Genomic DNA, 13,485 nt, shown 5'->3' with positions numbered 1-13,485 from the left:
AGGTTGCTTATTTGCAGCTTACTAAATATTCTTTCCAATATTTACCTGTTTTATAACAATGGTACTTCTGATGCCTCTGGACTTGCATAACAAGGAAACTAGAAAATTATGATTCTGATATAATGAGTTTTAATGTCTTGTTTTTATTAAATTTCTTCCTTGCTTGGAGTCTCATCTCATTCATATTAATTTGGTTTGTTTTCAGGCACAGTCTAAAAGTCTTCATCGTTTATACCAGTCGCTCTCAACCCTGGGTACCCTTTAGGATTTAAGAATACCAAGCATGTTCCATAGCAAATAAATCAGAATCGCTGGGGGCAGGGCCCAGGCATCTGTATTTTTCAAAGCTCCCCAGGTGATTCCAGTAGGCCTGGCACACTGTATGTGGCGATATTCCAACTTTAAAAATTACCCTTAAGTTGGGGTATCACTTTAGAGTGAAACATTGGCTACTTCTCATTCCAGTTCATCCATTATTTACTCAGCCGGTATTGACCGTGCACCTACTAGAAGCCAGGCACCGTACCAGACTCTGTGTGTTCAAGAGCAAACAACACCCAGCCCCTGGCCTTAGGAGCTAACCGTGCTGTGTCCTTGGTGGAGCCTCAAAAATGCCTCTTGCCTTAATGTGTTTGGGGGATCTCAGACTCTAGTTATTCCCCATTTTTATAAATACAGGAGTAAAGAATGGTCTAGACGTCTGAAAGGATGAACTAAACTGTAGGAAGATATTCGGGGCAGGATTTCCCACCTTTGCAGAGTTTTGCCTTATCCACATTATACTCGTAGCCATTATTTATTTATTCTTCTTCCAAATGGACTTTTTTTCCCACTTACATCTAAACTGAAAGGAAAACTGTATCATTGTTAGAAAGTATTTTTTTAAAAATGAAACAAAGTAAACACGATAACTGAAGATACTCATCTGCGAACCTCATGTGTGCGATCCACCATTGGGCCGCCAGTGTCATGTCTACCGTACAATGGAAAAAGTTGTTTTCAGGGGTTCTTAACTGTGTGTGTGTGTGTGTGTGTGTGTGTGTGTGTGTGTGTGGACCCTTTGGCATCTGGCAAACAGTATTCTCAAGATAATATTTTCAAAGCATAAAATACACAAGATTACCACATTTTCTTTGGTATCAAGTGATATCAAGTATATACACCCCCTAAATTCTGTTCTGTGGACTCCAGGTTAAGAATCTCTGCTAGTTGATTGCCAAGTGGAATAAGGGTCTTAGAACCCAGTGCTTTTCTTACACCATATGAATCCCTCCCCTCTCTTTTCCCTACTGTGGAGTTAGCTCTTAAAGAGAAAAAGGTGATCACTGTTGGAGCAGCTTTTGCTTTCTGACTTCACTTGAGAGTGTTACCTTTATCAAACACAGTGTCTTTGCACACAGGCTTGATCTTTTTACATAATGGTGATTTTAAGCATTTCTGCTGTTAACATTCATTTACAGCTGAGCATTACTGAAACATTTTTTTTGTCAGACTCAACTACAGAGGAATTGGTATGGAGTTAGGATTCGGGGGTTGTCAACTTTAGTAAATCTAAGTCTTAGCTTTTGCTGCATGTTTAACATCGAAGTTCATTTGGACATCTGGTTGACCTCTGTAATGCAGAATGAAGTGATTAACTCTGTTTTCTTCAGGATTCCATTAGGGTTGAATGTATTATTCATAAAGAAAAATAAAATTTTACCAAGAAGAAATTATAGACATTATATCATCCTGAGAACCAAATCGCAGATCAGCTTATGACGAAACAAGCACTCCACAGCCTCAATTGCCCTGTTGGCTATCAAATTAGTCTATTGGGAACACAGCCACGAGCCAGAGTGAATCCGAGAAAGCCCTGTAGCAGCTGAAAGGACATGAACTGATACAGTCACGCCCCTCCTTCAGATCTTGGCTCAGAATCTACTCACTCTTATTTTAGACATCAGTTTGGTAATCTGATCTTACAGCAATCAGGTGATTGGAAGCAACAAATCAGAAGGAGGGTACTTCCACCAAAGGCCATTCAGATTGGGTGAAAACAAAATAAAACTAAACAGCAATAACAAGAAAAAATTTATTTCTACAAAGCACACATAAGAATTTTTAAAGCCTGTAATTTTGTAACTATTTACCATAAGGACAAGTGGTCTAACGTGCCCCCAAAATCTCCTGATGTCATCATTACTATGACACTAGTTGATAATAGTTATTTATAATATTATTTCTTTATCAACAGGCAAAATATATTGTCTTTAATGTGCTTTGTGTAAATTTGTGGGAGGGCTCTGGAGTGCTTCGAGAATAATGTCCATTAGAAAGTGATATTATTTTAATATTCAGCACTTACATATTAAGATTTTTTCTTTATCTTATGTGGAGCATCTCACTTCCTAACTTTACAAAATCAGTATTATGTAGTGTCAGGAAGAGAATGTGTGATTGATCAATCAGAAAATGGGACGTAGTATCTAGTCCCAAAGATAGAATATTATCTTCTTGGTTTGGAGAAGAGTGATCATCATATTTTTATGCACCAGTTTGATTTCTCTGAAAAAATTGGCCTCTGTATTAATGTAGAAAACACCAAGGGGTTTGGGGAAAGGGCAAACATTTCCATTCAAAAGTTAAATATTTGGTTTATTGACTTCTATAATAGCGATGAGTCCTTAAATTTTATTTCCCCTGTGCATTTTTTAATGGACGATACTTGTAATGTTTCTGTCTGTTGCCCATGATCCAGGTGGTAAAGCCCAAATCACCAGAACCGGAAGCAACCCTGACGTATCCATTTCTGGACAAAATGTCTGAAACCAACCAGTTACATTTGCCAAATCTCTGTTCTCAAGGTAAAAAGAAAGAAATGTTTTATTTTAGCTCTACATGTTCTGCTGGGCTCATCTATAGTAAAGTAGGCTTTATTTCATTTTATTTGTTTAATTTAAATTCAATTAATTAACATATAATGCATTATTAGTTTCAGAGGTAGACTTTAGTGATTCTTTCAGTCACATGTGGAATCTAAGAAACAAAACAGAGGATCATAGGGGAAGGGAGGGAAAAAGAAAATAAGACAAAATCAGAGACAGGGACAAACCATAAGAGACTCTTAACTAAAATATTCTTTATTTTAAAGGAAGATTACTTCCTTTATGTTAACATCCCATTAGCCATGGTGTTTGCAAGAGTCCGTGGTGGCTGAATTAAATAACTTCAGAATGGAAATCTGGGGTTGCATTCTCTATTTGGCCCAGCCAGGAACCCAGCTGCTAAAACCATTTTGTCAGCCAGGCACTATAGGCACAATAGGGCCTCCATAAGTGTTTGATACCTTACAATAATTTTATTAACTCCAAAATGTTAAAAAAAAATTACAAAGTAAAAAATAACTTTTATCATCCTAATATTATGTCAACTTCATTAATTGTTAATTATCTCATCTTTATAAAATATCCATTTAATCTGACAATTTGACTTTTTAGAAGAAAATCAGATTTTATTACATCATAATCATTCCTGGGTGTGCATGATGATTGCTGAGAAGTCATTCACAATCATAGATTAAACATGTTCTGCAAATTCCCCAGGAACCCCTTAGGCCATGTGTAGGTTGTGAATTCACCCCTTTACTCTTTAAGAGTCCTACTTGAACACCTTTATCCTTACGAGAAACTCAGCTGCCCACAAACACCAGAAAGGAACGGGGTAGGGGAGTATCCTGAGAATTCCATGATTATTCTTCTAGACAGATAGACCACTGGGCCTTACTGGTGTGAGTTCTCTCTCGAGATGCGAAAATGGCTGGAGTTTAGGAGGCAAGGACTGTGAGGTTTTTTGCTTGTCTTTTTTTAATGTACTCTTTCCAGTACATTTTATAGATTTATCAGCTCAGGCAAAGAGACGATGGTACAGGGTCATTGTGGCTGGGGATTTATTTTTACTTTCATTTTTTCAAGGATGGGCAGCCATTTGGGGCCACTATTGGCAGAATCTGGGTTGGCTTCTGTTAGCCTTAGTTGACAGCTGGGAGATAAAGGTGGGCTCTATTTGAGTAACAGGAAGTCCTTGGGAGGGAATTAATTAGTATATACATGGATGATCATTAGTTTCTAAATGTGGAAACAAGTTCAATACTGTCTTCAAAGCATTTGTTTTAAATTTGTCAGCCCTGCTGTCCTGAAGGGAATTAACAAAAATTAAGTCTCATAACTGGGTCAGCAATTGACCATATTTAGACAGATTTTAATCCTGCCCCATTTCTACCACTTTTTAATTCTGTGGATAAGTAATACAAAGAGGAAATAGATATTTTAAGCCATCTTAATTAGTTTTGTTGTCTCACACGTTTTGACATCCTGTTACCTGTTATAAGACATTTTGATTTTCTAAAACGTGCTGTTAACAAAAGGACTTCCATCATGCTTTGTCGAAGTTGAGTGAGAAAAAAAAATTTAGTAGCACTAGAGCATTTTGAAAATTAGTCTTCAAGAGAGAATTATATGTGGTGCACACCTGTTCTATGCTCTTGTCTGGTTCGTGGATGCCGGAACGACAGCTGCAGGCTCTGGACACAGGATGCCCAGGTTTGAATTCTTGCTCATCTTGTTCTTAGCTGTGTGATCCTCCCCACCAGGCTCTCCTAATCTCTAATCGTCCCCCGCAAACTGTAAAATGGAGATGATAGTACTGCCAACCTCATAGGGGTATTGGAAGAATTAAATGAGCTCCACCCCTGGCCCAGAATCAGCACTAACAATATCATCTAGTAGTTTCAGAATAGTACAGTTAGGAGTACAGAGCAAGATGCCAGGCAATAAGAAGCTATTCTTGCATGCTTTCCTTAAAATAAGAGTATGTGTTGTAGAGATATGACTCTAAGCTGTCATTTTCAAATAGGAGTATGGGCCAGGGTTCCCTGTGGGCCTGGTTAAAACACAGGTCTCCGGGCTCCACTCCCCCGTGTCTGAGTAGGTCTGGGCCGAGGCCAGAGGATGTGCATTTCTAACAAGTTCCCAAAGGTGGTGCTGACGCTGCAGATCCAGGGACCACAAGCTGAAAACCACGGACTTAAAGTAGGTGTTTAAATTGTGCACCGAAGACACTGTCAAGAGATAGAAAAGATAGAAAAAGTAACAATAAGATTTGTTTGGAGTGAGTCCCTAGCTTCAAGAAGCAAAAGGCCTCTAATAAATGTAAACTTAAAAGACATAATTTGTCTTTAATTGGGAGGGGAGAGGGGGAAGTTATAAGGCTTTGCCCAGATATAGAAATTCAGTGGGAGTGGGAGGTCCAGGGTTCCAGGTACAGAATGAATGAGTCACGGGAACAGTCAGTGGTGTGATAGCGCTGTGTGGTGACCGATGGAGCTGCACTTGGGGCGTGTGTGCGTGTGTGTGTGTGTGCTACAGCATACCACACACAGTGGTCGGGTCACTATGCTCTGCACCTGAAACCAGTGCAAACCCTGTGTGTCAACTGTACTTCAACTGAAAAAGGTCCGTGGACCTTAGTGACTGCTAGTCTGTGGTCACACATCAAGTGCAAAGAAGCTACACACTTAGGGTCAGGAGTCTTGGAGCCATGCCGAATATTCTCTCCCTACACAATGCTATCTCCCCCACTTTTATAAACTCCTACGTTTATAGACTGATTGTACAGGCTACTGAAGATCTGGTGGTGAGCCCTAATATTTCACAGATTTCCCTGAAACACACACACACACACACGTAGTCTTTTTTTTTTTTTTAAAGATTTTATTTATTTATTTGACAGAGATAGAGACAGCCAGCGAGAGAGGGAACACAAGCAGGGGGAGTGGGAGAGGAAGAAGCAGGCTCATAGCAGAGGAGCCTGATGTGGGGCTCGATCCCAGAACGCCGGGATCACGCCCTGAGCCGAAGGCAGATGCTTAACCGCTGTGCCACCCAGGCGCCCCTCACACAGGTAGTCTTAATAAATACTCTGAAAACATTCATAAAATACATTGAAGGTGGCAGTTTTCCTTTTCGCCACTGTCTCCCAACAGTTCAAAGATATATTGGTGTGTCTGGAAAATATGTGCACATTTTAAAAAGTGATGTCTTTCTCCACCCCAGAATGACGTCCGAGTGCACAGGACCCAGGTTAAGGATGCAAATGCTTACCGTGAACTTGTGTCTGTTCGATGCCACTACATTACAGATCGACAGCGACACGTCCTTCTGTTGCACACATACATCGCTTCTGCCGCAGACGTCCATACGTAGGCTTTATAAAGCATATAATCATTGAACTCGTCTCTGCTGTCCTTTGTACTGTTCTAGTGTTCTCGAAAAGCAACGTAAACTCTGCATTTTGCTCTAACAGAGCATATTATCCTATCAGTTGACATTTAACATTTAACAATACCACCATTAAGTATGAGCTTATAAAGTGTCACCTAGCACCGAGGAAGACAAACCACAGCATGGACTATCCCACGTCTATTGGCGCTTGCCCATGTCTTCAGGTTTCGTATGTGTTTGATTGAGATGTTTCGTTCTTTAGATTCACTCCTCAGTTCTTAAATTGACTATAGCCAAACCTCCTATAGTTCTCGGGAGCATGGTTCCACTGCGTTCTCAACCCTGTTCTCATGGTTTTCTGTTTGTTCTGCCCTCTGATCTAGACTCCCCTGGCCCTGCCAGCATCCCGCTGAGAGTTCAGAACTCTTGGCGGCGTTCCCAGTTTTTCTCCCAGTCAGGTAAAACGCATCCTGGTAGCTGTATTTCTTCTGTGCCAAAATCCATGTTGGGGGCAGCCAATAATGTCTGGTATTTTTCTTCATGTCTGATTTCAGAAAAAAAAATGCTTATTTCTGATACACAGTTAGCAAAGAGCTAGTTCTTTGATAACAGCACCACTTCTACTAAAATTGGAAGGAAATTCATAGAAATTTTTGGAAGGAAATTTGTAGAATTTTTCTTTGAGTTTGAAAATCTAAGGAAATAATATTCAGCTCTTTCTTTTAAAAAAAATTCAAAATCATTTTTTGTCCTCTTCCTTTTAAACAAAGGTTAGAAGCATTTATGAGGAATTGGTAATGGTTCTCTTGTTAACTGTGTCCCTCTCTTTACTTCCTGGCTGATGTCTGGCCTCTCTCTGTGTGATAATTCTCCAAGTTGGACAGTGAGGGAACAGCAAGCGGGAAGGGAATGCAAGGGGCATTAAACACAGCACCTTAGTTTTTGCTTCCTATAGTCTAGTCCCTGGTGCTAATTGATGGGCTCAATCATACTACACTGGTCATAACTCTTTTTGGTGATGGGTACAAATTGCTTCAAGGTCTGCTTTATTATGATTTTCTAATGCTCTTGGCTTACAAAGAAAATTGATCTGAGGCTGACATAGGAACCACGTTCCACTCCAAGGATCAAAGAAAACTACTGTTAGAAGCTGCTCACATTGTGGTCTCTTTTTTTCTTTCTTTCTGTACAGTGGATTCTCCAGGCAGTGAAAAGTCACCTGTAACTACACCTGTAAGTAGCTCATCTTAAGGAATAAGATCATGCATTGAGTGTGATTTTAATTTATAAAGTATTTGATTTGCTTAAAGAGGATCCCGTCAAAAACGGGCTCTAAGTGATTGTAAAAGAATAATTAAAAGTCATGTAATGCTGTCAGGTGAAATTTGAAGAAAGAGACGGATTATCGTTATACAGAGTTGTGATCATGCCTAGAAACAAAATGGTAAGTGAGTTAGGAGACTAAATCTAATGAAGGTGACAACTGGAATTAGTATTAAAACATGCAACTTCTCTAGGCATTCAAAATCATTTTTTTAACCGAGGGCAATGCTTGTACGTGGTGTAGTGTTGGCAGACAGGGCCCAGCCAGAGCTCTCTGGGAGGCCCAAGCTGTCCTTGTTGCACTCCTTCTCACAATCAATATCCTGAATAATATTAACTGTACATTTAGTTTTCAATTTTTTATTTTGATGGTATCAACAACAACACAAAAGCATTTGCAAAAATTAAGTGTCGAGACCCATAATGTCGTAGAAGTTGCTTGCTGCTGAATCATAAGTGACACTTGCTGTAGACCTACCCTTCCCTGAACTTAGCACTCCCAGTGCTGGGCCTGTCACCCTCTGAAATTTCCACTGGATTTGGAGCCTTCCTCCATGGCACAGTCAACTGTAGGATTCCCGTGAGCCCCTAGGTGTAGCCGCATAACCGCCGTGGTACCTTTGATTCCAGATTGACTAACATAGGACCCTGAAGATGTTATATAACTCCTTTGAGCCTTATCTTCCTTGATTGTGCAATGAGATGATAATCCCTCCTGTCCGGGGGTTGTGGGCTTTAATTAAAATGGTTACATGAAGCCTCTGGTGCTGTGGCTGATCCGTGAAGGGGTCCTCCTCGGTGGCTACCCCAAAAGGCCCACCACAGCCAATACCAGTTCTTACCTATAGGTAAATTGTCTCACTTTGAGAATTCCTGGGTGCCTGTGCAGAATGGAGCAAGGGTCACATAACCCTTAATATTTCCAGCCACATTCCAGAACTAGCAACCATTTGTGCAGGTCCAGTATCTGGCCAGTACCGGGAATCTTGAGTTTCCTGGGAAGCTGAGTATACCCATGTTGGGTGGCAAGCCCCAGAAGGATCCCGGAGCTGGCCTCCATGGCACAGGTATGAAGAGTGTAACGTAACGTGTTGATTTCCATTTTAAGTGACATGGGAGCAACGTCACACTCTTCTTATACCCCCTGCTCAGGGGTGGAGAGGAAAGGAGCCCTGAAGACATACATTCTTATTTCTGATTCAGGGAAACCAGAACAAGAAAGAAACAAATTACTGACCTGTATAAGTGAATTCTCTGAAAATACCCACCCAAATTTGACATTCTGTCAATGATAAATAGCTCTTCCTAGAGTAGAAAAGTAAAAGAAATTTGAACACAAGAGAAGCTTGAAGAGGAAGTAAGCATCTGATTGCGCTGACCTCAATAGACTCAGACCATTTTCGGTCAGACTTGGAGTGGCTCAAAGGTATAGGGTCAGAGTCTATAAAGGGGAGAGAAGGGGATGCATCACCCAGCATGAAATGATTCCATCCATTTATCAACGAACATGTATTGAAGGCCCAAAATTGCAAAGTTTTGGGATACTTACGGGGATAAGGGGCCCTCTCTGCTCTTGAGGAAACTCTAGGCCAAAGGAAGATACAGATTTGTAAACATAAATTATAGAACAAAGTAGGTTAAACGCTCTCCATTCTTTCTCTAGCACCTTTCTGTATTTCTTTTAGGATAATTATCACACTGTCTTCTGGTGTCATTTATACATTGGCCACTCCCTCACACCCAGCTTCTCCCCACACACTCAGTTGTAAGTTCCACAACCTGGGACCCCTGGCCAGCTCGTATCCCGGCCTGGCCCATAGTAGGGCCTCAGCAAGTAGTCACCAAAGGAAGTAACGTGATCACTGTTCTTTCTTTTGTGTATCACGAAGTTTTCTTCCTCTTTATTTTACTCTGAAAATGCTCATTGTTTTTCTGTCTTCCTTTTAAACAAATATTCTCTATTTTCTTCTGTGCTCAGTGTTTCTATCCCACACTCCTCCCTTCTATCTGCTTACTCCTTGCTTATTCTTGCAATTACTGCCAAGTGAAATCTGAAAATTAAATAATTCCTAGTTGTTGCTCTTTTCTTCCTACTGGACTCCCTATGGCTTTACTCACATAACCACATCCTTTTCCCTAAAGACAAAGAAGGGCCATGCCCTTGAGATAGGTTCTGAACATTGAAACTGCTTCCAAGTTTTAGGAAAATGCCAAGGAGAGCCAACCTCTAACACCATTAATTCCAAATTTCTTATCTGGAATCCCATTTGGATAACATTTTATGGTCATCCAAGGAAACTTGGGAAATTTTGAATTATATACAATTAAATAGCTTTTCTACATAACGTGTCAGAGCCTTTAGTTTGCTCACGTGCAGTATGAATCCCAAGAGTGGCATACAGGAAATACATTTCCCTACCCTATTTGCCCACCTTTCCTTGACTTTTTGTGGGCATGATGCTAACCATTTGCAGACACCACGGCAAGAGCATCAACGGAGGCTTACATTTCCTATGTGTAGATATATTAAAGTTGTCAATATTTATACTGTTATAAATCAAGCAACACCCATGGCCTGGCCTACATTCTCAGCCTGGAGACAATTCCCTGGGCCAGCCCAGCCTTCATGCACCTAAATGGTAACGTGGATCTACTGGGGGCAGGGCAGGGCCGAAGGTGAGCAGGCCCAGGTATCTTGGGCAGTAACTAGACCCATCTAAGTCTTGGACAGGACTGACCCCATCCAGCTTCCCAGGCAGCCCAGGTAGATGGATTCTGCCTGCTCCCCACCCCGCCCCAGAGTCTCCCCCTCCTCCCTAACGCCTCCACCCTCATCTTACCGCTTCTCTCAAGATTGCCAGGCAGTTCTAAGTGCCTCCCCAAACCACCCCCATCAGAACAGAGGGAAGGGAGGAGGCACAGTTACTGGGGAATGTGATTTGCCTTGGCCCCTCCTCTGGGTGTCAGGAGAGGCCAAGTTTAAACACCACGGCCCCCACCCTTTTGGGGTTTCCCAGAGACCAGCTGTGATTTCCCTTCCCCTGTGGACCTGCTCCATCTCATATATTCTGTAACCTGGGGGCCCACTTTGGTTCGTGCATCCTTCTCTCATTATTCCTGTTCACTCACTTGGTGCCAAACTCACAAAGACCTTTTTTTAAAAAAAAAAAAAAAAAAAGGCTTTGGGTTTGAATGTTGGTTACCTGGGCCCCAAGGCAGGGACTTCATCTTGCCTGGATCACAGGTAATTCTAGTGAGCATGGGCACATTGAATAACCCACTTTAGAGACAGCTGGTAGGGAGACCAATAGCAGTATAAAAGCCTAGTTCTCTTGGGGCGCCTGGGTGGCACAGCGGTTGGGCGTCTGCCTTCGGCTCAGGGCGTGATCCCGGCGTTATGGGATCGAGCCCCATATCGGGCTCCTCTGCTGTGAGCCTGCTTCTTCCTCTCCCACTCCCCCTGCTTGTGTTCCCTCTCTCGCTGGCTGTCTCTGTCAAGTAAATAAATCAAATCTTTAAAAAAAAAAAAAAAAAAGCCTAGTTCTCTAGTGTGGCAAACACGACTTCTCACAAAGGCAGCGCTGCTGAAGGAAGCATCCCCATGTGCTGGGACAGGATCCACATGCAGGTTGAGTATTTCACCCTCAGAAGCGTGAATACATTTCAGAAACCACTTCTGAAAGAAAGGAAGCAAAAGCTTTCCCATGCCAGTGGCTAATTACTTCCGTGTTTTCATTAGCTCCAGAAAGGGTCACAGCATCATACCAGCCTCTTGGAAGTCAACCAAAGTAGGATTAAGATTAAACAGTGGTTTGCATTGACAAAGAGGGTCTTTCAGTATGTAGAGGTTTCTGCTTGCCCACGTCTGTGTGAGTGCGGGTCAGTAAGCCGATTTTGTCCCTTGCCCTGGCCTGGCCTTAAGGACATGGCTTAGTTCTGATCACGGTCTTATTTTCTAAGCAGTTTAAGTTCTGGGCATGGGACCCAGAAGAGGAGCGCCGGCGACAGGAGAAATGGCAACAGGAGCAGGAACGTTTGCTCCAGGTAGGACTGGGGTTACTGCTTTGTTTTTTTTCCTATCAGATGCTGCTTTCTTAATTACTGTTGTATTACATTAAATTTGTAGCACAGGAAATGCATGGAATTAGATTCTTCTCAGGAGTTGGTGAGTCTAAGTCAGTTCATTTGGTGCCCGTGCAACAAAGTGTCCTGTGTCTAATTCCTCTTCCCAGAGGTTACACGGGGAGCACAATGAAGAAGCATGAAGGAGGGCACGTGATGTGATGAGCACTGGGCGTTATGTGCAACTGAGGAATCACTGAACTCTACCTCTGAAACTAATGCTGTACTATATGTTGGCTAATTGAGTTTATATAAAAATAAAAAATAAGGAAAAAAAAAAGAAAAACTATTTCACTTAAAAATACCCGAGGGGCTACCTGGTTGGCTCAGTCAGTAGAGCATGTGACTCGTGATCTTGCGGTTGTGCATTTGAGCCCCACGCTGGGTGTAGAGATACTTAGAAATAAAATCTTCAGGGGTGCCTGTGTGGCTCAGGTCAGAGGTCCCTCTGCCCCTCACCACCCCCCGCTCATGCCCTCTCTTTCTCTCTCAAATAAATAAAAATCTTAAAAAATAAATAAAATATTTTAAAAAATTCCAAGTGTTAGGGGCCAGCCTGTCCAGTGGTCGCCTCCTTAATTGCCAATCAAATTCCAGTCCAAGTAGCAGTGGGGATGAATTATCAAAAAGCTATTTGGGGGCACCTGGGTGGCTCAGTCGTTAAGCGTCTGCCTTTGGCTCAGGGCGTGATCCTAGCGTTCTGGGATCAAGCCCCACATCAGGCTCCTCCGCTCGGAGCCTGCTTCTTCCTCTCCCACTCCCCCTGCTTGTGTTCCCTCTCTCACTGGTTGACTCTCTCTCTGTCAAATAAATAAAATAAAATCTTTATTTAAAAAAAAGCTATTTGATAGCATACATGTGAAATAAAATTTGGCCTGGGTCTTGTTCCTTAAGTAGAAATGTTTGCTCCGTCCTTGAGTGAAGGCTACTAATTTTTAATTCTAGGAAAGTTCTGGGAGTAAATGTATCATGCTCCTACTTGTTTCAAGCCAGTTTCGTAGAGTAATAGGGCTTCAAAAAGTAACCTAGTAACCTTAGAAACTAACCTGAGTACTTGGGTGTGCCAAGAACTGGCATATTTGTTGGTACTTGACAGATCTCATCTCATTTAATCCTTCAAAGTATGTCTTATTAGCCCCATTTTGCAACTGAAGAAACTAAGTTTCAAAGAAGTTAACTTAATTGCTCAAGGTCACACAGCAAACAGTTGTCAAGCCTGGTTTCAAGTCCAAGTCTGTTTGACTTTAAAACTCAGGTTCTCTCCACTATATTCCCAATAGTACGATTTTACTAAAAGATCATAAAGGGGAAAAAAAAATCTCATTAATTTTGATGACTTTACACCGCTGTATTTTACTTTTTTTTTCCCCTTATCTTTTTGCTCTGAGCCTCTTGGATGAATTCCTAGGGGCTGGGGGCAGGGGGCAGTGGCGGTAACTGTATGGCTTTGGGCCTGCCAGTTAAGCTTAACACTTTTCACAATTGCACAGGGGTAGAGACCAACCAGATTCAGCTAAGTCCCAGAGCTGTTGGGACTGTTGGGGCCATTGGGAGACCCCAGACCAGCCCCAGCCATCTGCTATTCCCTTGAAAACCAGATGCCTATTTCCCAGCTACATGGCCAACAGCTAGGAGTCAGAAAGTCCGCAGAGTAAGAGGACAAGCACGTGTGCTTCCCGTGGCGTCGCTCTGTCAGTTACACTCTGCAAGGTGACCGCGGGTACCAATGCAGACAGATGGATCATATTTGTCCTACCAAACTGTTACCTGGTGTGGCACT

At 42.1% G+C, this 13,485-nt stretch overlaps 1 protein-coding gene across 9 annotated transcripts in view; it reads left to right on the top strand.

Annotated features, from left to right (window-relative positions):
• Window positions 1-13,485, top strand: part of LIMCH1 (LIM and calponin homology domains 1) — a 98,015-nt gene that overhangs the window by 64,134 nt on the left and 20,396 nt on the right. For 5 of the 9 annotated variants that reach the window (XM_034671893.1, XM_034671887.1, XM_034671886.1 and 2 more), the window contains 3 exons: window positions 2,741-2,846; window positions 7,453-7,493; window positions 11,547-11,627. In XM_034671893.1, the coding sequence (XP_034527784.1) occupies window positions 2,741-2,846; window positions 7,453-7,493; window positions 11,547-11,627 (228 nt within the window). Of the gene's footprint in view, window positions 1-2,740; window positions 2,847-7,452; window positions 7,494-11,543; window positions 11,628-13,485 lie in introns of all 9 variants that reach the window. The other 4 variants (XM_034671889.1, XM_034671888.1, XM_034671885.1 and 1 more) reach the window with 1 other exon arrangement.

This window comes from Ailuropoda melanoleuca, chromosome 11 (assembly GCF_002007445.2).
Source record: "Ailuropoda melanoleuca isolate Jingjing chromosome 11, ASM200744v2, whole genome shotgun sequence".
NCBI lineage: Eukaryota > Metazoa > Chordata > Mammalia > Carnivora > Ursidae > Ailuropoda > Ailuropoda melanoleuca.
Note: the sequence above shows the minus strand (reverse complement) of the source record. Positions and strands in the feature narration are given on the sequence as shown.